At 44.0% G+C, this 27,824-nt stretch overlaps 1 protein-coding gene across 1 annotated transcript in view; it reads right to left on the minus strand.

Moving 5' to 3' along the window:
* The window catches only part of LOC132407358 (hemicentin-1-like), a 460,355-nt gene that overhangs the window by 59,525 nt on the left and 373,006 nt on the right, over positions 1–27,824 (minus strand). The window contains exons 70-82 of the mRNA XM_059993728.1: positions 26,803–26,884; positions 24,955–25,091; positions 23,550–23,691; positions 21,262–21,406; positions 16,095–16,222; positions 15,250–15,406; positions 14,159–14,280; positions 11,931–12,095; positions 11,539–11,646; positions 8,343–8,480; positions 6,456–6,584; positions 3,988–4,257; positions 2,800–2,990 (exon numbers count right to left, since the gene is read on the minus strand). Coding sequence (XP_059849711.1) covers positions 2,800–2,990; positions 3,988–4,257; positions 6,456–6,584; positions 8,343–8,480; positions 11,539–11,646; positions 11,931–12,095; positions 14,159–14,280; positions 15,250–15,406; positions 16,095–16,222; positions 21,262–21,406; positions 23,550–23,691; positions 24,955–25,091; positions 26,803–26,884 — 1,914 coding nt within the window. The remainder of the gene's footprint in view (positions 1–2,799; positions 2,991–3,987; positions 4,258–6,455; positions 6,585–8,342; positions 8,481–11,538; positions 11,647–11,930; positions 12,096–14,158; positions 14,281–15,249; positions 15,407–16,094; positions 16,223–21,261; positions 21,407–23,549; positions 23,692–24,954; positions 25,092–26,802; positions 26,885–27,824) is intronic.

Below are 27,824 nucleotides of genomic sequence, written 5' to 3' on the forward strand. Positions count from 1 at the left end.
AGCAGTGAGTGACCACCATACTACATCCTGGAGACTGAGAGGCCGGGCTTAGGCCTTGATCGCCTTTATACCGGGGTCTGTGGGAGGAGCCACAGGAGCAGTCAGTAGGGGGCGTGTCCAGACAGGTATATGTAGTTCACCACAGTCACCATGGGAAATTAGAAGATGGCAGCAAGCTCCCACAAACAGGAACAACTAGATAACCTAATTTAAAGACATTGGCAGAGAATTCATTAGAGGATGCTTCCATTAGCTCCCTTGGTCTCCTTCAAAACAGTGCTACGGGATCTTTAACTGAGTGCACATCAGAAGGACTTCTTCAACATCCCATCTGAAAGAAAGTACCTCTGACAAGGAAAAATTCAGGCTTGATGTTTGCATTCAGGCTTCAACCTCCACAACTTTATGACGGAGAGGTGAGATTCTCACCAACTAAACTTCAGGGGACATTAATGGATTGACAATGGTGGTCAATGTACAGTCAGACATTCAGAATTCAAACACTATCATATCCTGTGATTCATCGGGAGAAAAAGAATTTTATGAAAAACAACTCTTAAACAGAGACTGACAATGTTCAAAAGAAGACAAACTATGTAAAAATAATACTGAGAACATGAGCTGTGAAGTGAGTCTGTAGATGATGGAATCAGTTCAGTTTTTGACATAGGGCACCTGTCCCAGACCAGGTCGGTGTGAACTGAAAGACTGGATCCATTGCTACTGGTGATATGAAGGGCTTTAGGATGCTGGAATCTGTTATTTTTGATACCCTAGATGGCTGATCTTTCCCGTGGAGTCAGAATGGTTGGAGGAGAAGGGAGGGTGATTTCTCAGGCAAGACAGGTAAGGAATTCAGAAAGAGCAACTGAAGCTGTTCTTGTCAATTTCAATATTGTGACCGTTAATGGTGACAGTATGGTACAAGGAGACCAAGTGAGGGGACAGAGTTCATCCAGTACATTCCTCACCAGGGGCGGTAAGAACTTAACAAAATATCCAAAGCTCTTTACAGTACTTTTTTTCTCAAAATACTACAAAATGGAGACATCTTAGTATAGCACTAATTAGTGAACAGAAGTTTCACGATCAGTGAAATAAACCTTTTAACCAAAAGAAAAGTATTGTTGAACACTGGTTTGAGTATTGTGTTCAATTCTGGTTGCCACAATCTGGAAAGAATTCATTGTTTAATTCCAGTAGGGAGTTTGTATGTTCTCCTGTGTGGGTTTCCTCTGGGTGCTCTGGTTTCCTCCCACAATCCAATGGCATACTGGTTAGAGGAAATTGTCCCGTGATTAGGCAAGTATTAAACATAGATAGGTTGCTGGGCAGTGTCGCTCATTGGACTGGGCCTATTCTGTGCCGTTTCTCTAAATAAAAAGAAGAAACTATATGCAAATAGTTCTTGGGCTGAGGTGCTTGCAGTAATGAGGACACATGGAAAAGGCTGAGACTGTTTTCTTTAGAAATTTGACAGAGGGAGATTAAAATATAAGCTAAAAGGGAAGAGCATTAACAGTGAATGATGGAAAACTTTTTTCATTTTACACAGCATGTGGTTGAAATCTGGACTGCATTACTGCAGATGTGGTGGAGGCAGGTTGTATTCCACATTTCTAGAGGAAATTAGATAAATATATTGCAAGGAAAGATTTACAAAACCTACAGAGAATGCTGTGGGAGAGATCTCATGAGCTGTTCTGAGAAAGAGCTCATGCAGACATGATAGGCTGAATGGCCTCCTGTACCACAGCCATTCTATGACTCCTTAATGACCATTGTAGTGACCATCAGACCACAGAAGACAGGAGCAGAATTAGGCCATTCAGCCCATTGAGTCTGCTCCACCATTCCATCATGGCTGATTTATTATCCTATTCTCCTGCCGAGTGTCATTGAGAGATAACAGTTCACCAGGATACCTGGGATACCTCCCTTGCTCTTCAAAGTAATGTTGTGGGATTGTTTGTGTCAGGTGGTTCACAGGTGTGTACACAACAATTGTGAACACACCGAGATTCTAACATTTTCCACGGATACGTTCATTGGCCACTTTGTCGGGTACACCTGTACACCTGCTTGTAAATACAAATATCTAATCAGCCAATCATGTGGCAGCAACTCAATGCATAAAAGCATGCAGACATGGTCAAGAGGTTCAGTTGTTCAGACTAAACATCAGAACGGGGAAGAAATGTGATCTATGTGACTTTGATCGTGGAATGATTGTTGGTGGCAGATGGGGTGGTTTGAGTATCTCAGAAACTGCTGATCTCCTGGGATTTTTACATAGAACAGTCTCTAGAGTTTACAGAGAATGGTGCAAAAAACAGAAAAAGTATTCAGTGATTGGCAGTTCTGAGGTTAAAGACGCCTTGTTAATGAGAGAGGTCAGGGGAGAATGGCCAGACTGGCTCAAACTGATAGGAAGGCGACAGTAACTTGAATAGCCACCCATTACAACAGTGCTGTGCAGAAAAGCATTTCTGAATGCACGACATGCCAAACCCTGAAGTGGACGGGCTACAGCAGCAGAAGACCACAGACATACACTCTATGAGGTACAGGAGGTATCTAATGAAGTGGCCACTGAGTGTATATCCCATGGTGAATGTGTTCGTCAGATATCAGGAGTGGACCACGTGCAGGGTAGGTGCCCATAAAACAGGGTTGCCATCCCAGCACCTTCAGGAGAGACTGGAGATTCTAATTGACACATACTTAATGGGACAGTAAGTGTTATGTTAAGGCAATTTTACTGACGCGGGTCAAACTTTGTGCTGTGCGGGGACATACCATTGCATTTTCCACTATCAGTTCTCCAGAATGCAGGACGGTGAATTTCCCCGGGACATCCGGCACGGCAGCTCCATCCTTCTCCCAATACACCATGGGTGCAGGCGATCCCTGGGCAGCACAGGGCAAGAGGACCTGTGAATCCTCCAGCACCGAAAGCTCTGACTGGCCAATCAGAATCAACGGTGGAACTGCGCCAGAAGAAAGCACAATGAAACAGCATCTCTGCAGGACCCTCTCTCCCACTGACCTCCTCAGTAATTCTGGTACTCTCTTTTATTCCATATCTCCAGTAACTGCAATGTCCCATGTCTCACCATTCCAGACTTCTTATTTTTTTCTCTTGTCTGTTATGATCTCATCATCTTTCTATTTACATCTCCTCCTGAGAACACAAAGTTCAAAACTTCAAGCGTTCAAAGTCAATTTATTTTCTAAGTATGTATATGTCACTACATTCTATCCTGAGATTCAACTTCATTAATAAGCCTTCCCAATGTCTTTCAGCTGACACTAAAATAGATTGCTTTAGTTACTCACATTATTGTTGCCTTCGAGTCTCCGCCTTTCCTCTTTCTCCAACATTTCAAGAAATCTGTGTTGCTAACTTTGCCTAGAGCTGACAAAAGATACACTAACTCTGTTCTGAATGTTTCTATTATCTTCCATTTTCACTTCCTTTTCCCTGGCATGTCCCAAAGAATTTCACATCCACTTCAGAACTTCGGAAGTATAGCGGGCAAACACGCAATCCGATTTAAGTAGAGTAAGATCCCACAATGGTGACTGACACTGAGCGACTGACACAAGATGCTAGAGGAGCTCAGCAGGTCAGGCAGCATCAATGGAGAGGAATAAACTGTCAACGTGTGGGCTGAGACCCTTCCTTAAACCACAGATATTGACTCACCTACCTCCTCTGTCATCTGTTCTCACCTATCACCTGCCAGCTTGTACTCCTTCCACTCTCCCTCACCAACTTATACTGGCTTCTTCCCCCTTCCTCTCCGGTCCTGATAAAGGGTCTTGCCCTGAAACATCGACTGTTTTTTCACCTCAATAGATGCTGCCTGTCCTGAATTCACCCTATGACATGAAGGATGCCAACCAAAGAGGCTGGCAAAGTTAATCTCCAGCTAGCACCCTGACACAAATCCTTCCAAAGCATGGCTGACAATACCCTCTCACCTTGCACCACCAGGGTCCTGTCCACAGTGACCACACCGGCTTTGTTCTGGGCTACGCATGTGTACCACCCAGCGTCCGCAAGCGCGGCCTGCGGAATGTGCAGGGAGCCGTTGGCAAAGATCTGCAGGTTCGTGTGGTCACTGACCGGGCGGCCATCCTTGACCCAGGTTATCTCCGGTTTAGGGTGTCCTGCTGCCTCACAGGGTAATATGGCAGAGTGGTGAATGGTGGCTTTATATTCTCTGCTGCCGGCTTTGATATTCGGGGGCACTGAATTAAAGAGAGAGAGAGTTTTATGTTCAATCAACCATGACATAATTTGCAATTTATTTATCCACCAAATCAAATATCAATGGACTCCCTCTGTCTGATTCCCAACTCCATGCTCTCTGGAGTGCGAGGTCAGTATGTATCTGTCAAGAAACTGATGGAATAGCGAGGTCAAATTATCTAATCCTGGGTTCTCTGGGAACCAAGATAAAGTGAGACCCCTGACCATCTTGGTTCGAGGCTGAGGTCGATGGGGAGGAGATCAGTTTTATAGGCAGCTGTCCTGTGATGCGGTACTTGATAGTTAATTAGAACAGCTTAAGGAATAGAAAATCCGGTTCTTCAAGCTTGCTTATCATTTGATGTGATCATGATTTGTTATCCTATTTCAGTAACCTGTTCCTGTTTTCTCCCCAATACTCTGATCTCTCTTTAACCATTAGTACTACATTTAACTTTCTTGAGTACATTTAATAATTTGCCTTCTCTGAAGAAATTTCTCTTCAATCTCCATCCTAACTGTAATATGTTGAGACAAAAGAGCAAAACTTCTTCTTCAACGGGGCATGAAGGGGCAAGTTTAAAACAGAGAGAGTTGAGTATGTGGAATGCCCTGCCAGGGATGGTGGTAGAGGCAGATACTTTAGGAACATTTAACAAACAAATGAATGATAAAAAAAATGGAAGGCTATGAGTGAAAGAAAAGTGAAATTGATCTCCGAGTGGTTAAAATATCAGCACAACCTTGTGGGCTGAAGAGCCTGCATGGTGCTATAATGTTCTATGTTCTATGTTCTAAATGTGGACAAATGGGACCAGCTTAGGTGAGAATCTCAGACCAGCTGGGCTGCAAGGCCTATTTCCATGCTATACAACTCAAAAGTCATAATAATAAGTAATGTATCATGAATTCTTAGATTGTAACCCAGTTCTGGACTTCCTTGTCACCAGGAACATTCTTCCTACATCTAGCCTGCCCGGACCAGTGAGGATTTTGCATGGTCTCCTCTCATTCTTCTGACCTGTAACCAATAAAAGCCCAAGGATCCCAACCTTCATATATTAGTCATGCCACTCCAGGACACAGAGTGCTGAACGTTGACTGCCTTCCCTCTATAGCAAAGATATTTCCACCCAGATGAGGAGTCCGAAACTGCACACAAGGATGATCAGATGATGCATGATTGCTAGATGGCCAATCAGTGCTCAAGTTTAGTACCTTGATGGAGTACTTGGAAACCGAACATTGTGAAACATTTCTAAAATATGTACCTAGCATAGAACATTTTCTGCTTTCAAATCAATAGACCCACATGTACAGTAGCTTTATATTTCTCCCAAAAAATGGAACAGCTGGAAGAATAGAGCCACCAAAGATTCAATGCTTAAAGCCATCTCCAGTACACTTCCAAGGGGATCACAAGCTTGTCATGGTTTGGAGGCTCTCATGCTATGTTGAGGCCCTTAGGAGCTGTGTTGGCTGGAGTCAGAGCTTAATGCTTTGGCTCTTGGTAGGGTCACTCATGCCAAACAGGTCAAAGGGTAGACTAAGAGTGGTCCACCGGTCCTCCAGGTTCGGGAATTCAGCTCAGGGCCAACAACCCTGACTGGTAAAATAAAATGTTTATGGAAACAGCAATGAGGAATCCTTTTACATCTGAGTGCAACTGTATTCCTGAGATTCGACCCAGGACTTGCGTGACTGACAGCAGTGAATACCGAGAGGAAGCTACTGACGTGATGAAGGAAACAGAGATGGAGGAACTTCCTGACTGCTCTAACCTCCAGTGGCTTAATGGGCAAAACACACACATTTCCAGTACTCAAGTGTAAAGGAGAATGAAATAATTGTTACTCTGATTCTCATTCAGCACAAAAAAACACAATAAATATAACCACATAAGATAGTGTGTGTGTATATATATATATATATATATATATATATAGATAGATAGATAGATAGATAGAATGTAGATAAAGTGATTGTGTTTCTGTACATAAGGTGACTGACAGGAAATGATAAAGCAGTGGTGAGGTGGGTTAGTGGGTGGAGCCGTTGATCAATCTTACTGCTCGGGGAGAGTAACTGTTCTTGAGTCTGGTGGTCCTGGCAATGCAGTGTTTTAATGCTGCAAAGTTGACAATAACCCAAACGCCCAAGTGTTTCGCCCCTTTACCGTGCTCTCTTTAGCCGTTACCTTGCACCACCAGCTTGGTTTTACCCAGAGCTGTGCCAGCTGCATTCTGGGCAATGCACATGTAGTTCCCAGAATCCTCTTCTGTCACCTTCACGATATCCAGAGCTCCATTAACCAAGAAGAAACGTCCTGGAACAGAAGTGATCATTTAATGATTATCTCGTGTAACACCCCAAAGAGCAGTGTAGCTAAGCCTGGATACGATGGTGTGCAATGCCTGCCACCCATTCCAGAGGTAACACAATATTTCTGGCTGTCAGCAATCCTGACGTGAATGTCCAATGGTTGGGACGCAATTGCAATTGAGCATATTGCAGTTGAGAATGATTCAAAAGTTCATTGTTGTGGTGGAAGCATAGATGTTTACAATCAGAGTTGGTCTAAATCAAAGCAACAACTTTATTCCTGTCCTACAGCTTGTCATTTTCCACTCCTCCTCAAGAACATGTTCATGTATTCACTGGGCTGGGGTTTGGCGTTGACGAAGATGGATTGAAAAGGCAGAGTGTCGGGAGCAGAGGTGAGGGCCAGGCCGGTTCTGCTTGCTGCTCTGTGATGTTTACTCAGCTCTGCGTTGAACTGAGGCCGAGGCTGTTGCCTGCTCCGGGCTTTGTGTCTGTGAATACTATTTGCTTACATTTATTGTTTGCATGATTTGTGGTTTTTTTCTCTCTGCTCACTGGGTGTTTGACAGTCTTTTTTTATGGGTTCTTTTGGTTTTCTTTGTTTTATGGCTGCCTGTTAGGAGATGAATCTCAAGGTTGTATAATATATACATACTTTGGTAATAAATGTACTTTGAACTTTGAAGAAAATGGAAAGAGTTTTCAAAAGAGGAGCTGTCCTAAAGTTAAAATGGATTGCATGTTGCCTTAAGATTTTCATATACACTTTCAATTGAGTGGCAATCTGCAGAACAAGACTTTCCTACTACCAGTGCCCAGGCCAGATACAACACAATCTAATAGAGGTGTGAGCATAAACATTTTTATTTGCTACACAAGGGAGGTATACACAAGTGTCTCCACTGTTATGAGGCAAAATCTGAGTGTGCACACATGAACACTCACATCAATGGTGATAACAGTGGCCCACGCTCCTGTTTGTCCTCCCACCTCGCACACTTGTGAAGACTCCAGGTTCCGTGTTGGTAGACATCCCATCACTCAGCCCCAGAATTGTCCTCAAACTCCCCCTTCTTCCCCAGCACAGACGTTATCCCAGCCTCTACACCAGCCTTTCTCTGTTGAATTCTTCAACAAAATGAGCAACTTCATGCTATTCGTGCACTTCAGAAAGATGGTTCTGATGTACAGCGTGTGATCTTGCAGACCCTGATCTTGTTTTTCTAATTTGATCAGGAGTGCATGCTACCCAGACTGCACTGGTGAAAGGGCAAATGCACCGTGCAGTGTCTCTTTGTACCAGCTGGGGTCAGGAAGTAACTCAGAATAACAGCCAGCTAGTCCCAATAAGCATTCCTGTCTTAGTTTGGTCCGATGAGTAAAGTTCAGCTGCTTTGGGACGTAACCCACTTACAGCAATGCCGTTCTGTGTTAAGAGAGAAAACAAAAATGTATCCTAAGAATCACAGAAAACTTCTGACCCAGGTGACAGTCATCTGGCCCATTATGTCAGTGTAAAGCAAGAGCAAACTACCTACCCCAATCACACCTTCTAGACTTGCAGCTCATGGCTTTTCAAGGATGCATCCATGCATTCTTTCAAAGAGATTTCAATTTCTACCTCTCCTATCCTGACCCATTGTACTCTTCGGGTGAAAACAATTTTTCCCTCATTTCCTCTGTAATCTGTCTAAACCCTTCTGCTCAAGGTTATCGGTACATTGCACCTGGCTGATGTCTCAGGTGTGGATTGGTACCTCACCTGTGTTTGAGACGGTGACGCCATCCTTCTGCCATGTAACGCTGGGTCTCGGTGTACCTGTTGACTCACAGGGAAGCATGATACCATTGTTCACTACAACTTCAAGGGTGGCAGGTAGGGGCTTGATAACAGGAGGTTCTGCAAGGTAGGAGATGAAATAAATTCCAGTGTTAAGCTCTTTCAGCTAAGAAAAGAAACAATTTATTTATATCAGGCTTTTCACAGTCTCAGAATATCTTGTTATATAGGGATTATTGTTTTATTTTAATAGTGCCAATAGCTTTATACTGTCTTACTGTACATAAACATACACCTAGTACTTTATGTCAACCTGTCCACATGACGAGCCACTCAGGAGCTTGTGCTGATCTCATGTTGTGACTCTATGTGCTGGACCATAACTGTATGTGTGGTGCATGATTACAGGTACTGGTTTTGGCACCTTGGTCGCAGAGTATCGACGTTTCACTTCATGTGTTTAGTAGGATGACCATAAACTTGACCCGAGTCTCCACAACCACCCCCACCAACAAAATATAATAAACAATGTTTGGGGAAATGTACAAGCACGAATGCTTACATGAGATTTTGTGCCCTTCAAATTATGCCACAGGTCCTGTTTAAAGTCTCAACTATCAGCCAGCTCCTGTAACGGTGTAGCATTCCCTCAGTAGGACAGAGGAGATGTTCAGGTCTCTGAATGAGACCTTTTGACTCAGGAGTGAGAAGACACAGCAACACAATCTCAATAGAAAAGAACAGGAGACAGCAGAAGAAAGCTGGCCAGGAGGCAATGGCCCTTTTTTGGCCTCTATTATTGCTACTAAGAAGCAGAGACCAGACTTTAGAGATACACCCTGTGACCACTCTCCCAGAAAGTGGCAGGACAGGTTGATAGACTGGTTAGGAAGGCATATGGCATGCTGCCTTCATTAGTTCAGAAGTCAGGAAGTTATGTTATAGTCAGCCGCATCTGAAGTTTTGCACACAATTCTGATTGCCTCATTATAGGAAGGGTGTCAAGGCTTTGAAGAGGGTGCAGAAGAGGTTTACCAGGATATTGCCTGAGGTGGTGGTAGAGGCAGATACATCAGGGGCATTTAAGAGACTTTTAGAAAGGCACACAAATGTGAGGAAAATGGAAGGATTTAGACATCGTGTAGGCAGAAGGCCTAGTTGGCCATTTGATTATTAATTGGCTTAGCACAACATTGTGGGCTGAAGGGCCTGTTTCTGTGTTATATTGTTTTATGTTCTATATTTATTAGGCACCTTCTGTAAAATAAATAAATAAAGTGACCATTGAGTTTTCATGGTTTTCTGCTGAAGTAGCCCATCCACTTCAAAGTTCAACGTGTTGTGCATTCAGAGATGCTCCTGTACCAACCATTGTGGTTATTTGAGTTACTGTCGCCTTCCTGTCAACTTGAAGCAGTCTGTCCATTCTCCTCTGTTCTCTCTCGCTAACAAGGCATTTTCACCCCCAGATCTGCTGCTCGCTGGATGTTTCTTTCTGTTTTCATACCCTTCTCTGTAAACTCTAGAGACTGAGTGAATAGCTCAGGAGATCAGCAGTTTCTGAGATACTCAAACCACCCCATCTGGCACCAACATTCCACAAAGTCACTTAGGTCACATTTCTTTCCCATTCTGATGTTTGGTCTGAACAATAATGTCTTGACCATACTTTTATGCTTGGAGTTGCTGCCACATGATAGGCTGATTAGATATTATTGAACAAGTGTACTGGTGTACATATTGAAGTGGCCACTGAATATACATTCAAGCAGTGCAGAAGATTTTCAGTGTTTCAGTGCTGAACAATCAAGAGAGTTCTCCTTCCATGAAGGACTATTGCATATGTAAGCTAACTAAACAGAGGGAGAACTATAACAACAGCAAGTAACCCTCAGCATCAAATAAATCAGTCAAGCAGTTCTTAAAGGTACAGTTACATTTTTATTCATCAGATGAATGGAGTTCAGGAACGTTTGAATATGTATGCTCACGAAGGTTAGATTTAAAGCTTAGCTTTACTTGTCGCATATACATCGAAACATACAGTGAAACGTGTAGTTTGCATCAACAACTAACACGGTCCGAGAATACGCTGGGGGCAGCCCACAAGTGCGGTGCCAACATAGCATAGGCTCACAACTCACTAATTATAACTTGTACGTCTTTGGAATGTGGCAGCTGGAGAAATGCAAGCAGAAGTGAGGAGTATGTACAGACAGCAGTGGAAATTGAACCCCAGTCTCTGGCGCTGTAATGGTGTTACAAAAATATCTGCTTTAGCCGTGTGGAATTATAAGGAAGTGTACAGAAGCTTAGTGTAAATCAACATCTTGGGAGATGGAAGAATGACAGGAGAAAACTGAGACTAGATCGCTTTGTGGCTGTGCTGATATCAAGGATATACAATGTAGTATGAAGTACCTTCCCCCCAAACTACCCCATCTCATTGAAGTTATTCCTTCAATTTCACCTCTTTAGACAAGCTTTTTGTCACTTGTCTTAGTTTTTCTTTTTACGGTCCTGTGTCATTGATGGTACTCCTGCCTTGAGACATTTACTACGTTAACAACTGTGATGGACTAATATTGCACCATGAAGCATCCCAGACTATTTCACAACCAATGTGGACACAAGGGACTGCACATACTGGAATCTAGAGCAACACAAAATCCGCAGGAGAAACTCGGAAGAGTTTCAACCCAAAATGTCGACAATTCCTTCCCCCACACCCCCTCAGCAGGTGCTGCTCAACCTTCTGATCTCCCCCCAGCATTGTACATGCCATTGGACAAACTTTAGCTACCTCAGGAATTGTAAAATCAGATGACCCAAGGATAAGCGAAAGTGCTTGGTCCTATGAAGTAAACCAGGGAAGAGGAAGAAGAAGGGCAAAGAAGTTTGAGGTGGACATTTCAGAGATGGCAGCCTTTGACTGACAGTGGTGGAGTGGTTAAAATCTAAGATGTGAATTGGGAGTCGACTGGCTGGTGACAGAATGCATGATTGACGATCTTGTCAACGTGAAAAGATGTGGCCAAGAAGAGATTAGAGAAAACCTAAATGCAGAAAACACATCAACAAACTGAAAATGATTTAAATCAGTCAGCATGACTGACTGATTCCCTTTGGGTGAACGGTCTTTGGTGTGGTATAAATAAAAAGCCACTCACACATTTACCTTGCACTGTGAGGGTTACGTGTTTGTGCGCTGTCCCCACCACGTTCCGAGCTGTGCATGTGTACTTGCCAGCGTGGCTCAGTGTCGCTGAGGCAACCTCCAGCACTCCTAGATGAACACAAACATTCTAAACCAACTCGGGCAACTCTGAAGATGGTTAGAAAGCATGCAAAGCAAATCACTTAAAGGCACGGATCTATGCAATCCTAGTGACAAAATGGACAACTCACTGCGGTCATTTTCCTGGTTGGCCATCAAGCTGCTGAAAAATCAGGCAGTACCTTGGCCAGCCAGGGTGATCAAGTAAGCAGATCTCCTCTGCTTGTTTCAGACGTGAGGTATTTTTTATACAAGCAAATGTCTATTAAAAGAAAGTAAACCTTGCCACAAACCTGTCGGCAGCACTTTGTATCCTGGCCCTCGGTTCCCCAGTCGGGCTCCATCCTTTATCCAAGTCACTGAAGGCTCAGGGATTCCAGTCACATGACATGTTAGCACCACTGGGGACATTTTAGTGACAGTGATATCTGGAGAATCATCTGCAATTGATGGTGGGACTGGGGTACAAATATACAAAGATATTAATATGAGTCTTTCATGTTATGGGGAATTATTAGATCAGCTAATGGTTAAGCTTCTTCCCTCCATGGTTTACACCAGGGGTTCCCAACCTTTTTTATACCATGGACCAATACCATGAAGCAAGGGGACTGTGGACCCCAGGTTGGGAACCCTTGGTTTACACTATCAAGTTCAGTTTGTTGAGAGAGTTTATTCAAGAACAGTTTGACTGTTCACAGTAATGGGAAACATACTCTAGCTGTTGGCATTACCTTCAAATCCTTCAGCCTCTCTTGAAAATGATGGTCCTTTGCACACTCTTGTTTGAAGCTCCATCAGGGGTTCTCAAACTTTTTTATGCCATGGAGCCTTACCATTAACCGAGGGGTTTGTGGACCCCAGAGCAACATGGCATAATAAGAGTTAATGGTATTTATCTCCAAATCTTTTAGAAAACAGTATATCTACCAAAACATGTTCTTCAATAACTAGAAGAATCAAAGAATCAAAGAAAAAGTATGAGATAGGAGGTGGTCAAATGGCCCATCCAGCCTCGACTCTCACTGAAGGTACATGTTAAAAACCCCTAGTTCAGTTTCCCTGCATGTCTGTTTCTTACAGAAGAGCATTTGGAGGAAGAGATTTTGCTTTCCTTGGCAAAATCAAAATCACATTGAATTGGAAAACCTTTAGCTTCAAGATACAAGGGAGCTTGATTTTTAACCTTCAGTTTCCCCCATGATTGTGTCAGAATACTGGACAATAAACTCAGGGCAGTAACGTGTATGACTAATTAAGCAAACTTGCTATTGAGGGAGTGCAGCGTAGGTTCACGAGGTTGATTCCCGAGATGGCGGGACTGTCATATGTTGAAAGATTGGAGCGACTGGGCTTGTACTCTGGGAAGTTAACCAGTTCATATTATAGGGTTGTATAGAAATTCCAACATATGAACAGGTTATACCAGCACATCATAGCTCTTATCCTCTAATGAGGGATGGTGGTGTTGTAGATAGTATAGGGCAGGGGTTCCCAAACTTAGTTATACCATGGACCTCTCCCATTAACTGACGGGTCCATGGACTCCAGGTTAGCAACCCCTGGTGTAGAAGATATTGTAAATTACATAGACAGGATGCAGAGCCAGGCTGAGTAATGGCAGATGGAGTTCAATCCAGAGAAGTGTGAAATTATACACTTTGGAAGGTCAAATTTGAAGGAAGAATACAGGATTAATGGTAGGATTCTCAGCTATGTAGGAAAATGGAGGGATCCAAGTCCACGGATACCCCAAAGTTGCTGTGCAAGTTGTTTGGGTAGTTAAGAAGACATGTGGTATATTGGCCTTCATTGGTCAGGGATTGAGTTCAAAAGCCACGAGGAATGTTGCAGCTCACTAAGACTCTGGTTCGACCAAACTTGAAGTCCTGTGGATAGTTCTTGTTGCCTCTTTATAGGAAGGATGTGGAAACTTTAGAGGAGGTGCAGAGGAGATTTAGCAGGATGCTACATGGATTAGAGAACCTTTCATATGAGGAAAGGTTGAGCAAGCTAGAGTTTTTCTTTCACGAGCTCAGAAGGATGTGAGGGAGACTCAGTATTGGAGTATAAGGTAATAAGAGGTATTAATAGAGCAGACAGCTAGCGTCTTTTTCCCAGGGTGACAATCGCTAATACCAGAGGATGTTCTTTTCAGGTGTTTGAAGGAAAGAATAGGGGAGATGTCAGAGGTAGTTTTTTTATATAGAGAATGGTGGGTGCATGGAATGCATACCAGGGTGGTAGTAGAGGCAGGGGGCATTAAAGAGACTCTTAGAAAGGATACGAATGAAAGGAAAGTGGAGGGTTATGGGCAGTGTAGGAGGGAAGGGTTTGATTGATTGTGCGGGAAGTTAGGTTAAAACTATGCTCTACTGTTCTATGTTTTCTGAGCCTTCATCTAATTGCCTATATCCCTGTACCTCCTCTTCCTCTGCAATACGTTTATGCAGTGTGCCAGCCAGCAGGGAGCCTCTGAATTTTTCACCAGGCACAGACCTACTAAGCAAGAAAATCTTACCGTGCACAGTTAACTGAATGATCCTGTGGGCCTCTCCGACCTCGTTAGAAGCCGTGCACTCATACAGCGCAGTATCTTCAGTGGTGGCAGAGATTATCACCAGGGAGCCCGATGGCAACAACCTGAAAGAACCCAGTCGTCATGGGAACACGTGTGTCAGCCGAACTACTGGTAACAATAGTACTAAAGCAGAGATTCTGAAATTAAAGAGGGCCTAGGGCTAAAACAACAGGATACATGCTATTGTGCACTGTCGTATCCATACAGTCCTGTTTTAGTGCAACTGCTCTTTTTATTTGTGCAACCTCTTCCGAATTTAGCGCTGGCAAAGTCAAGGAGGTGTGACTTTGCTGAGAATACCCAGGTCATTAATGGTATGAAACCGTACCATATAGAACAGGTACAGACTCCAGAACGAGAGTGGAGAACTTCACCCAGGAACACAAATTGTAAAAATCACATCCTCACTCCAGTCTGGGCTGTAGCTGCATCCATAACCACTAATGACATTGATTCTCAAAGACCTCTTCAGTCCAATTCCTTTGAGTAAAATTACCGGTTTGTACAGGAACCTTTCTAACTGCAGGCAACTTCAGGCTATTGTGACCTGCTCAGTAATTTGCTCTCCTCCCCCCACCTTCATCAGCTAAGACGCCAATTTCATAGCCAGCAGGAGTGATGGGGGTGGGGAGAGAGGAGAGAGGAGAGAGGAGAGAGAGAGAGAGAGAGAGAGAGAGAGAGAGAGAGAGAGAGAGAGAGAGAGAGAGAGAGAGGAGAGAGAGAGAGAGAGAGAGAGAGAGAGAGAGAGAGAGAGAGAGAGAGAGAGAGAGAGAGAGAGAGAGAGAGAGAGAGAGAGAGAGAGAGAGAGAGAGAGAGAGAGAGAGAGAGAGAGAGAGAGAGAGAGAGAGAGAGAGAGAGAGAGAGAGAGAGAGAGAGAGAGAGAGAGAGAGAGAGAGAGAGAGAGAGAGAGAGAGAGAGAGAGAGACTGACCTCTGGCACCTCGGTCCAAGTGCTCAGAATGAAGGGACATTGTAATAATTCGACAGGCCTTCAAGCAAACTCTTGTTTTCCATTCCCAGACTCATTGTTACCTGTACATGTTCTGCTGCAGGTTAAAGTTCAACTGTTTATCATCTTTCTTCCAGGTCACTTCTGGCTTAGGGCTCCCTGTAACTTTGCAGCTCACCTCCACCTGAGTGTTGGCAATGGCTGTGATATTACTTGGCGAAGGGCGGATTATGGGTGCACCTAAATGCCCAGAAGAAAATTTATCACAATAACTATTCACATATGCTTCAGAAATCCATTCACAAATGTTTTACCTCTTGAAAGCCTCTAAAGCCATATAGGGTCAACACCACAGAGGTACCATGAGGTAAATTAGGAACTAGCGATTGGAGATACGGTGTGAGAATTGGGGGAATGAAGGAAGATTAAAAACAAAAGCTGAAGATTTTCATAACTCTAAAGGTGCTGGGAAAAATGAAGTTGGTATGGGGAGTAACACGCTGGAGGAACTCAGCAGGTCAGGCAACATCTATGCTAAACAATCCCAGTGATGCCGCCTGACCTGCTGAGCTCCTCCAGCAATTTGTGTGTATTACTCTGGATTTCCAGCAACTCTTGTGTTTATGAACTGGTGTGGGAATCAGTGTCAGTCAAGCTCCCCCTTTTAGTTCTAAATAGTTCCCATCCAAGATATATCAACAGATAATGAATCATCATCTTGCTTGAAACAGTGCTTTTGTCTATGATACGTCCACTACTGGAATGAGTTGATTTCCCCGGTTAGTCCCTTGGGCAGCTCTGAAGCTCACTCGCCCTCTTTTCTTTTCTCAAGGTCTGGAGTTACATCAATGGGCTCACCACTCATGCACTGAGAGGCATGCACCATTGCTCAGACCGTTGTGATAACAGTCCTGTGACGTGGACATACCCAAGACGTGCAGTTCGATCCAGTGATGATCTGTGCCGGCTACACTAGATGCTGAGCAAAGATAGTGGCCAGCGTCAAACACCTCAACCGAGCGGATCCGTAGTGAGCCGTCAGAGAGAAAGTCGAACCTGTAAAGAAATCAGATCAATCAGATAACGACAGAGGGACTAAAAATTTGTGGACAAAAATTACCTGAATTCAACAGCACTATTAGCTCAAGAACGTCTGAGACAGAACAGCAGGTGATCAGATGAGGCCAGCTGATGCTCATAATCCTCTTGTTCTTGGTTAATTATTATTATTGGTACATGTACCGAGAGACAGTAGAAATGTTGCCTTGCATCTGGTTTATACAGATGGAATCATTACACAGTGCACTGAGCTAGAATATGATAAAACAATAACAATGCAGTGTAAAAGCTACTGGAAAAGTGTTAGTGCAGGGAAATGATAAAATGCAAGATCATAACGAGGTAGACTATGAGTCCATCTTATCAGACTTATCTTAAGGTCCATCGTATGGACAAAAGGATGCAGCCTCAAGAATAGAAGGAGTCACTTTAGAACAGAGCTGAGGAGGAGTCTCTTTAGCCAGAGGGTGGTGAATCTATGGAATTTATTGCCACAGACAATTGGGGAGGCCAAGTCATTGAGTTTACAGGGGATTCCGGTTAATTGGACCATAATCGGGGCAGCCTGATTGGGGTAAGTTTCTTACTCAGAGAGTGGTGAGTGCATGGAATGAGCTGCTGGCAACGGTGGTGGAGGCAGATACAATAGGGTCTTTTAAGTGGCTTTTAGATAGGTACATGGAACTTAGAAAAATAGAGGCCTATAGGTAAGCCTAGTAATTTCTGAGGTCAGCACAACTTTGTGGGCCGAAGGGCCTGTATTGTGCTGTAGGTTTTTTATGTTTCTACGTTAACTCTTAAAGAACAGAAACTAATTGAGAAAATAGCCAGGATTCTCTTTGTTTATTTGGGACATTATGCCACTTAATTGCGGCAGGAGACTGATGGTGAACACTTTTAAACAAGCATTAGGCTGTTAGATACTACATAGTGCTTTGTGTGAAGTTTTTAAACAGCGTCAATTGCTTACTCTTGCGTTCAAAAAGTAGTGATTTTTGTCACTGATAGTTGGCAAGACAATAGAGAACTGTTTTACTCACTGTGGTTTCAAGCATTCAGGCTTGGAGAGGGCAGAAATGGGTGAGAGTGAAAATGAAACGATTTCACTACTTCAACAAGTTAGAAACTATGAGAATTTGAAGGAATCGACCATCATTTTGAACATTATAAAGAAAATAAAAATTTACAGAATGCAATTGTCAAAAATTGTATGAAGGCAGTCCATTATCTGCACTAGGTGTGCGCGCAGATTGTTTTCATTTACAGTCAATCAAAAGTACATGGCAGCATACACTGGTTGCATCCCTCTGTCGATAACTATTAGGAGCTAATGCACAGTTCTATAGTACAGTACTGTTGTAGTATTGGTGGCTTTCTGATTTGAAATACATAATTTGTTACTGAGTTAAATGGTGTCTGGCTTTTTTTTAACCTTTATCGATGAAACTTTGACTAATTGGGACTAAAATGTAGGGGTTCCAAAGCGCCCCAATTAACCAGGATCCACTGTATTTAAAGCTGAGGTTGATAAATGTTTTGATTACTAGGGGCATCAAAGGGTACAGGGAGAAGGCAGGAGAACGGGGTTGAGAGGGAAGATAAATCAGCCATGATGGAATGGCGGAGCAGGCTTGATGATCTCGATCGGCAAATTCTGCTCTGATGTCGTATGGTCTCATCGTACAAGAGATCTATTCAGGAGTCTGAGAACAGAAGTTGTCCTTGAGCCCTGTGGTATGGGCTTGGAGGCTTTTTTATCCGATGGGAGATTGGAGAACAGAGAATGCCTGGGTCGGGGGGGGGGTGGGGTGGGGGGGTGCGGCAATGTTTGATTATGCTGACTGCTTTACTGAGGCAGGCTGGTTCCTGCGATGAGCTGAGCTGATTGGGACTACTGCTCAATCTCTTGGACCCTTGGGGGAAGGATGCTTTAAAAATGAACTACTGTGACATGTGGTGCAATATTGAGACCATACAGTCTTCTTGGATATTCCTAGATAAAAGCAGTCAGTCAGCGGAGGAGCAAGAACTAACAGTCTAGCTTGGTAGGAGCTGGTGGGAAGAAGACCCTTGGGGGTCCCATAGCTGACCACATGTGAAGTATATATACTGAGGTGAAAGTGTGAACCTTTAATAATGGAAAGTGTACACAGGGTGTTAGTAATTAAAGATGTGCTCTGGTGGTAAAGAGCGAGTGTATGTATCTACGGTGATAAAAGGTGCAAACTTAGGCTACATCAACACTAGACTGGATAATTTTGAAAACACCAGTTTCGTGTAAAAACAATAGGCGTCCACACTATCCGTTTTTGAAAATATCTCTATCCACACTGAAACGGAGATTTCGGTGAATCTCCTCCTACTGGGCATGCACAGGACACATCTACCGAAAACAAGTAACATGTTTGGTGTTGAATCTCGCCGTAAAAGTGCGCGTTTGTGTAGTCACAGACTAGAAAAACTTAAAAACGATGGACAGCTGTTGGCTCTCGCACAGGAGAACTTAAAAGTAAAAAAAAACAAATACTGGAGCGTACGGAGGCAACCGACAGGGAGTTCACGGACAGATTGACCCGGCTGACAACGAACATTGAAAAACTGACTGACTCTGGTGCATTAATAAAGCACCTTGTTAAATGTGTAAAACATGACTGCAACAGTGTTAGCTTGTATTTCCATACAATGTTACATTAGGCTGTTACACATCTATTGTCAGAGAAGTACTTGCATAAATAGGTAAACCACCTTCATACAAGCAAGGACAGAAAACAGGGCAAAGTGAGTATACTTATTTATTCAGTAAGTTATGGGTCAAAGTACATTTGTAACTTGAGTACATGAGTACATTTCTAACTCTTCTGGCTTCAGTCTCGTTGCCGTCTGTCCTGAAATTCTTAGGTTGCGTTCAAGAAAACAATGAAATAGCGTGCTGCCGTCTGATAGCATTTTCAAAAGTCTCCGGTTACCCCGTCCACACTGATCTGCCCGAGCAGCGTTTTCAAAAATACTCACCCTGGAAAGCATTTCTGAAAATCTCTGGTTTTGGGGGATGAAAACACCATTTTAGTGTGGACGGAGGGTAAAAACGAAGTGAAAAAGCTTCGGTTACGGATTTATCCGGTGTAGTGTGGATGTCGCCTGAGGGTCTTGAATGGTGTGTAGCAGTGGTGTCAGAAAGGGTCCATTCTCTTCTCCTGAACAACTTCCCAAAATTCAGCCTTAGCCCATGGCTGTAGGTTCTGGAGCATATGGGAACATGGAACCGTAAGGGCCGGTGATTCCACGTTGTCAGATGGCCGTACGCTCCACAAGTGCCTACAGCTTCTGAATAGGAAGCCGAGAACTGAAAAGGAAAAATGGAGGCTGGATCGATCTTAAAAGCCCGCTCAACATCACGGGCCAAAGGGTCTGTACTGTGCTGTACTGTCCTGTGTTCTAAACACTCCGAGGAAGAACTAGTCTTGAGATCAAGGGATAGAAATTAAGATGGAGTCAGCTGGAATCTTGGAATGAAGTGACTGTGCAATCAGGGTGTTTTTAAGGTGGCTATGTTCTACAGATGTGCAATTGAGGGCATCCTAACATGCTGCATCACTGTCTGCTATGTGCAGCAGTATTGGGTAGTTGAAAGTGCCCAACACTGGCACCAGCCTATCCACCATCAGGGGCAGAGAGGTCCTGGGAATAGGTCAGCAGTATCATGAAGGATGCACCCACCCTGCCTATGGGCTGCTTCGTCTCTGTGCTGAACCCAGGCTGTGGTCTGCAACTAAAGGGCTCCTGAGTCGGCTGCAGTGAGGACTGGCCTCGTGGCTGTGGACTCACTCTTGTGAACTTCAGCTCTGAATGTTACTTGCTTGTTTTTATTGTTTGCATGATAATTTTTCTCTGCATGTTGGGTGCTTGATGGACTTTTTGAAAGCGAATTTCTTTGTTTCGTGGCTGCCTGAACTGCAAGGTTGCATACAGAGTATACATAGCTTGATAATAAATCTACTTTGAACTTGGTCCCATTCCCATCTGGGAAGAGGCTGTGCAGCATCCACACCAGGACCACTAGACTCGAGAACAATTACTTCCCCCTGAGCCATCAGGCTGAGAAACAGCTTCACCCATTAGCTTATCCCACCACCACATCAGCCACTCCTCTCCACAGCCTCTCAGCACCTTTCATCCCCCACATGCACTGCCACACCTCACACCTACACTGACACAGTTAATGCCCTACTGGGCTTCCATGTGTCCTGCTGCTACCTAGAAGAGTTCCTCTTGCCAAGAGTTACCTTGTCACATTATCATTTTCTGTCAGTTTTATCTTATGTACAAATACTCCTGGACCTACTGGCATTTTATGTATATGTAATCAGTCTATACATATAATAGATGGTGGAGCAGAGAAACATCTCTACCAATGCAGGTGTAAGATGTTCCTTGCCTCCGCTGGCCTGCAGGTTACCCTTGGACAAGGTGTAGTGCCTGCTTAGCATCATGCGACCAGGAGATGGATGGTTGTATGAGCAGCTGGTGCATATCACAAGACCTGATTATGCCAGACAGACAGTCTCTGAAGAGTATTGGTAATGGCTGGTGTCATCCGTCTTGTAAAGACACTAACCAGAAGAAAGCAGTGGCAAAACACTTCTCTGGAAAAACTTGCCAAGAACAATCACGGTCAAGGACTGATTGCCCACGTGATGATGATGATGTCTATAAGCTAACCTTGTGCATACTCAGCCACACTCAGTTACATGTACACTATGTTTTATAGGATTACATTTATGTTTATTGTGTTTGTTGTTTTTTTTTATTGTGTTCTTTATGCTTCTTGAGTTGTTTATGTTGGATTGGATCCAGAGTAACAATCATTCCATTTTCCTTGACTCTTGTGCACTGGGTGTAGTGTGCTCGTTCACTCATCTACTGAAGAGCAACAATAAACCATCTCGAATGGAGTGGTGCAACCTGGAGGAAGGTGGGATTGCTTCACTTCTTCCAAAGCACTAGAGCACCAATCATTCTCTAGCCGTCTCTCGTACCTGGGGTTGTCTGGACTCAGCAGAGTGCCGTCCTTTCTCCAGGTGACTGTTGGCTTCGGGTGTCCGTGGACTTCGCATTCCAGCACAGCCGGCTGGCTGATGACGACGGAGACGGATGGGGAGCCGGTCTTGATCGATGGAGTAACTGAAACACACGTAAGGGAACTGAGTAAGCAAATCTGTGGATTCTGATGGATCAGATTATTTTATTGCTATTGCTCTATGTATATACCAGGGTATAATGGAATCCTTTGCTTGCATGAAGCTCTCAGAGTAAACAACTTTATAATAAAAATGAATACAGTGGCAAGTGCAAAATGATGGAACCGTGCATAATAGTGAAAGAATAAATTGATAACAGATGAACAGCCAGGAGTCCGGGAATACGGGAACACCTTTGGGCGTGCAGGAGATGGCCGGTTCAGAAGCTGATATAAGAGTCTGGGTTTTCAACCTCCTGTTTGTACAATAATAATTATATAGATAGCAGAGACTCAAATAGGGAAACTAAACATTCCATCCCAACCCGAGTATATAATGTCGGATGACAATGGGGCATTTACCTCAAATACTTAAGAGTGGAATTATCTTATTGTTCAGTGTGAAAAGTCAAGTGGTTCAGGACAAGATTCTCACAAACCAAGGTGTGGCGTACTCAGTGCCCATTGGGAAGTCTTCAAAGTCAAAGAAATCTTGGGGTCCCTGAGGCGAGTAACACTTGGGGCAGCACAGTTGCGTAGTGGTTAGTGTAACACCGCCAGTGTCACGGGTTCAATTCCTGCCATTGTCGATAAGGAGTTTGTCTATTTTCCCTGTGACCATGTGGGTTTCCTCCAGATGCTCTGGTTTCCTCCCACTTTCCAAAGACAAGTGGGTCGGTAGGGTAATTCCTCACATGGGTGTAATAGGGCAGCGCAGGCTTGTTGGGCCAGGACAGCCTGTTAACATGCTGTACCTCTCTGAATAATATGAAAAAAGGCATCTGGATGCTCTGAAAACCTCAAGGCGGAGATTCTGGACTCTCCCACAGTCCTGGCAGGAGTTTCAAGTGACTTTAAAGGATCATCCTTGCTTTGTTAGGTGAGGTGCCTGACGTATGTGGGGCCCACATGACATGCATTCTGGGACTGCTGCACAGAATGCACAGTACGGCCGCTGGCTTTATTAGTTCAATTACGAGCTTTTAGAGACATGTAACAACAGAGAATCCTGCCCCCTTGTGAAGGTGATTGCCTTCACTGATCACCTGCCACCTTGTACTCCCTCCCCCTCTTCTCCCCCTTCCTTCCCAGTCCCGATGAAGGGTCTCGGCCTGAAACGTCAATTGTTTACTCTTTTCCATTGATGCTGCCCCGCCTGCCGAGTTCCTCCAGCATTTTGTGTGTATTGCTTTGGATTTCCAGCATCTGCAGATTTTTGTGTGTACCGGAGACATTGGTGCTGTCTCATTGGGAAGGATTATTTATTTAGAGTTAACAGTGGAACAGGCCCCTCTGGCCCAATGAGCCGTGGCAACCAGCACCCCACCTATTTCACATTGGCAACATCACAGGACAGTTTACAATGACCAATTAACATTCTAACCGGTACGTCTGTGGAGGGAACTGGACCAGCTGGAGGAAACCCTCGCAGTTAGGGGGAGAACATACAAACTCCTTACAGGCAGCGCTGGAAATGAACTCTGAACTTTGGAACTCAAAGCTGTAATAGCATTGTGCTAACCACTACGTTCCTCATGGAGCCCAAAATTAATTCATTCACATTCAGTGACTGTTCACTCCCTTTCTCCTTTCTCCAAACCCTCTGAAGTGTTTCTGTTGTGCATACAGCTTCTATTCACTTTTCTCACAGGATATTATTAAGTTCTGCTTCCAGCGAGGGGCTTTTAGACCATAAGACTGTAAGACATAGGAGTGGAATTAGGCCATTTGGCCCATCAAGTCTGTTCTGCCATTCCGTCATGGCTGATCCATTTTCCCTCTCAGTCCCAGTCTCCTGCCTTCTTCCTGTATCTCTTCATGGCCTGGATAATCAAGAATCTATCAACCTCTGCCTTACTTATACCCGGCGACTTGTCCTCCACAGCCACATATACTAACACTGCAAAGAATGAATTTTCTCACCTCATCCTTCACTGATGATCTGAAATTTACGCCCTCTTTTCCGGCTCACTGATCAGAGAAAATATCTTTAGCTCGCAATTTATTGAAACCCTTCAAAATTTTGAGCAACTTGATTCAGCTGGTTCTTTATTCACATAAGAGACGACTGAGAAACTGCACACTCACCATGAATAACAACGTTAAAGACGTGGCTCATCTCTCCTGCGATGTTGCTGATGAGGCACCTGTACCTGCCCGTGTCCGAGGGGCCGACGTTGCTGATCAGTAAGTACTGACTATCTGGCACATTCTGAATACGAGAATTCACCTGAAAGGTAAGGGGTGAAATAAGGGTTTGGATTGTAAATCCAAAAGGAAGAAGGACAGCCACTTTGTCAACCCCTTAGCTCTGAGCGTCACTGGAACAAGAAACATTTCACTAGCCAAACTCTCCGGAAACTGCTGGGTGTCACATAACCGAGAAAGGGTGTGAAGTGGGCCACAGGAGGCTGAAACTGCCGGAATCTAAAGCAACGTACTAGATGCTGGAGGGCCTCAGTGTCTGTGAAGGGAAATGGACTGTCTCCATCTTGGGGCGAGACCCTTTACCTGGATGGACAAGATGAAGGGTCTCAAGTTGTAGCACTGCCCATCCAGATGTTACCTTGCAGCTTTATAAAACTCCAGTTGGGCTGCATCTGGAGTGTTGCATATGGTTCCGGTCGCCCCCATGATAGGAAGGATGCTGAGGCTTTAGAGAGGGAGCAGAAGAGGTTCACCAGGATGCTGCCTGGATCAGAGGGCACGTGACAAATCAAGAGGTCGGACAAACCTGGGCTGTCTTCTCTGAAGCGGCAGAGATCTGATAGAGGTTTAAGACTTTTTGAGAGGCAAAGGCACAATAGACAGATGGTAAACTTTTTCCTAGGGTTGAAATGTCTAATACCAGAGGCCATGCTCTTAAGTTGAGAGGGATTAATTTCAAAGGAGGTGAGAGAGGCAAGTTTTTTGTACACAGAGTGATGGGTACCTGAGGAACTTTTAAGAGACATTTAGAGAGGCTTGTGAATGTGAGGAAAATGGAAGGATATGAGGATATGGACATTGTGTAGGCAGAGATATTAGTTAGGTTGGTTATTTGATTACCAAATTGGATTGGCCCAACATCATAGGCCGGAGGACCTGTTCCTGTGTTGTGCTGTTCTATGTTCTGCATTCTATGCCCATTTCCTGAGAAGATGTTGCCTGACCCATTGAGTTCCTCCAGCATCCTGTGCATTATCAATAATCACCATCCAGTTTGAAGTGAGTGCAAGTAACGTAAAGCGTAATCCTATACCACCTGCCACTGAGAATGGTTACTGTAGGCTGGACCGATAGAAGAGTGATTTTGGGTCTTAGAGTCAGGTTAGATCAGAGCACAAATTGTCAAATCATCGAGCACTGCTTTAAATCTAAAACCAGGCAATTCTCAAGTATTTCTTTTGCTAAAACATTGACAACCATTTTTTTGTCTCAAAGCACAGACACATTACTGTTGAACTGAATGGCATATGTGTCCAGTGGAGGTCTACAGCTCAGAGACACTCACCTGCAGTGGAACGTCATCCTTGAACCACTGAACCGAGGGAGGTGGAACAGCTTCAGATTTGCATTCCAGTCTCAGATCCTCCTCAGCCATCAGAGCAACCGCCTGAGGATCACTGGGACCCACCATGTTTGGGGGAACTGCATTAGACAGATGGAAATAGAACTGAAAGGTGGAGCTTGGGATCAGTTAATAACCAGAAGCAGATAAAAACAAAAGAGAAAATGTGAACTGGAGATAAGCGCTTCCCTTCAGCCATTCAGTTCTTGAGCCAACTGGCAAAACCCAATTAATCGGCACTAAAACACGATTTCGTCTATTCCATTTGTCCTTCTCCTTGTAGAAATTGTGTATGATTTATGTTAAAGTTGTTTTGCTTGTGCTGGGATTCCCGAGACACTGGCGTCTGTGCTGTAAATGCTGACGTGGACGGGGTGCTTTATGGTGCTGCAGTGTACTATGGAGATCTGTGCTGATTATATGATGCCCTGGTGCCTGGTATGCTGATGCATGTAAGTTTTTCATTTTTTCTTGTGCATACATGTCCTCGTAGGTTCCTTAATGTTGTTATAGCTGGGGGTGGTAATGGGAACAAGCTCCCATTACCTATTAAACGCTCCCAATGACATGCATCTCAATTAGCCTCTGACAACCAAGTCCAGCTCCTGGCCTTCACGTGTGGCTTAATTACTAAGCCCGTCAGAGCTCTTTCTTTGACAGGAGAAGGGGCAAAGGCGGGTTACTGGTGCCTTAAAACTAATCATTTCAGGCAGATGGGGCTCGTCATCCATGAGTGCCAGCTCATCTAGGAGATGGAAAACTCTGATCTCAAACCTCCGCTGCCTTGGGGCTACACCCACTCATGGGGAAGGCCTTGGGAGTAAACTCCGAGGACGAATCTGGAGCTGAAGTCCCGAAGGCAGTTCTACATTGAGCGCAATGCTGACTGGCAACTCCTGCAATGCTCCTGGTACCAAACAGTATTGGTGTCTGCCGTTCCTTTGGGTTCATCAGGTGTGTGGAAAGGGGGAGCTTGCTACATGGGCAACAGCTTGCTCTCCACATTGTACTGCCCAGGCTTGTGTATCTGGCAGCTAGGATGCAACATCTATGGTCAACTCTGACCGACAGAGGCCTCAGTTCAGCTCAACACATACTTATGCACATGACAATAAACACAATTTCACCTTTGACTTCAAATTAATGATTTCAGAATATTTACAAACAGAGAAAATCAAATATTCCATGAGACACAATGGCTAAATAAACAGGAGGATTGGTTGAATAAGATAAAGGGGGACAAATTGTTTCATACTGTTGATCAACAGAACACTCCTCTGTCATTGAGTCCCAGGATGTTCATTTCCCTTCAGAAAGAAAGTTAGAGGCAAACTACTTCAGGATCAGAATCAGGTTTATTATCCCTGACATAGGTCATGAAATTTGTTGTTTTGTCGCCACGGTACAGTGCTGTCATAAAAAATTACTATAAGTTACTACTAAAAATAGTGCAAAAATAGTGAGATAATGTTTGTGGGTTTCGAAATCTGCTGGCAGAGGGGAAGAAGCTGCTGTATAACACTGAGTAAAACGCTGAGTTTCTAAAACAGCAGCAGCTGTTTGATTGCATTAATATTTGCAGTATACAGAACTAGAATGATTTACTGATTCAGGAATTTAAGTTACAACGAATGCAGGGCTTTTGCTGAAAGTAATGTGGGAGTGGGCTGCGATTCTGTCTGCAAGTGAGGTAATGGTGTCAGTGGAGGATTCGAGTGAAGATACATGGAGATCATTTATCAGAAGAAAAAAAAACCCATGTGAAAGAATGTTTAAGTTATGTGACCGTACCACTTATCTTCACTAAATGGTGCTGCTGATCCTCCCCAGCAGGACTTGTTGCCACACAGGTATAAAGACCAGCATCTTCTACCTATGGTAAACCACACCACAGATGTCAGTAATGTGCACTCAGTATTAAAGAGGTGGATTAATTGTTTGAAGCTCCACATCACTTTACATTATTATTTTCTGCCTAACCCTAACTGCAAGCAGCTGGTTAACTCAATTATTTTATCAGGCTGGATCGCCTAAACCAAAATGGAGCCAATGGGAGTCACTGTTCAGTTCTCTCTTTCCAAATGGAAACCATGTTGATATGCCTGTGGGATCTATAGCAACCTACCTAACTGCAGTGTCCTGATGTGGTGTTACAGTGTAGTATCTATAGTAAAGAGCATGGCAGAGTAAATGTTGAGAAGTTTCCATTATCTGGAAAATCTCAAACAAGGGAACATAGTTGGAAGATTATGGGACAGTTACTTTACACTGAGGTGCCTAGGAACTACTCAATGCAGAGGGCGGTGAACCCCTGCAGTTATCTAGCCCAGATATATTGATGGAAGTATTTAAAGAAGGAGACTGGAAATTGGGAGCAATGGGAACTGTCACAGAAGTGGAGATGAAACTTGAGGCAGATCAGCCTTGGTCATATGGACTGGTAGGGCGAGGGCAAGGAGCTGAATGGGCTGCTGCTCTATCCTTGTGATCTTATGGAATTGTCACATTGGGAAGCACAACAGATCTCAGAGCAACCCAGACATTGATTGGGTCAACTTCACAGAGGGCATGAGTACACTACCCCTCTTTTTTGTAAAGGTAGTTGAATATCCCATCTCTCCCATTTCTCCTTGCCTTCTGATTTCCCTGGACCACACTCCACCGATCAAAGTAAAAAAAAAGATCTAGTGCTTTTCCAGCGTATATGACAAATAAACTCTTCTCAGGTTTTCAGTCAGATACCGGTTCAATTATAACCAATGTTTTGATGACTAACTCTGTCATCTTCTTCAGGGATGATGCCTGGGAATGTC

The sequence above is a fragment of the Hypanus sabinus genome, chromosome 18, assembly GCF_030144855.1.
Source record: "Hypanus sabinus isolate sHypSab1 chromosome 18, sHypSab1.hap1, whole genome shotgun sequence".
NCBI lineage: Eukaryota > Metazoa > Chordata > Chondrichthyes > Myliobatiformes > Dasyatidae > Hypanus > Hypanus sabinus.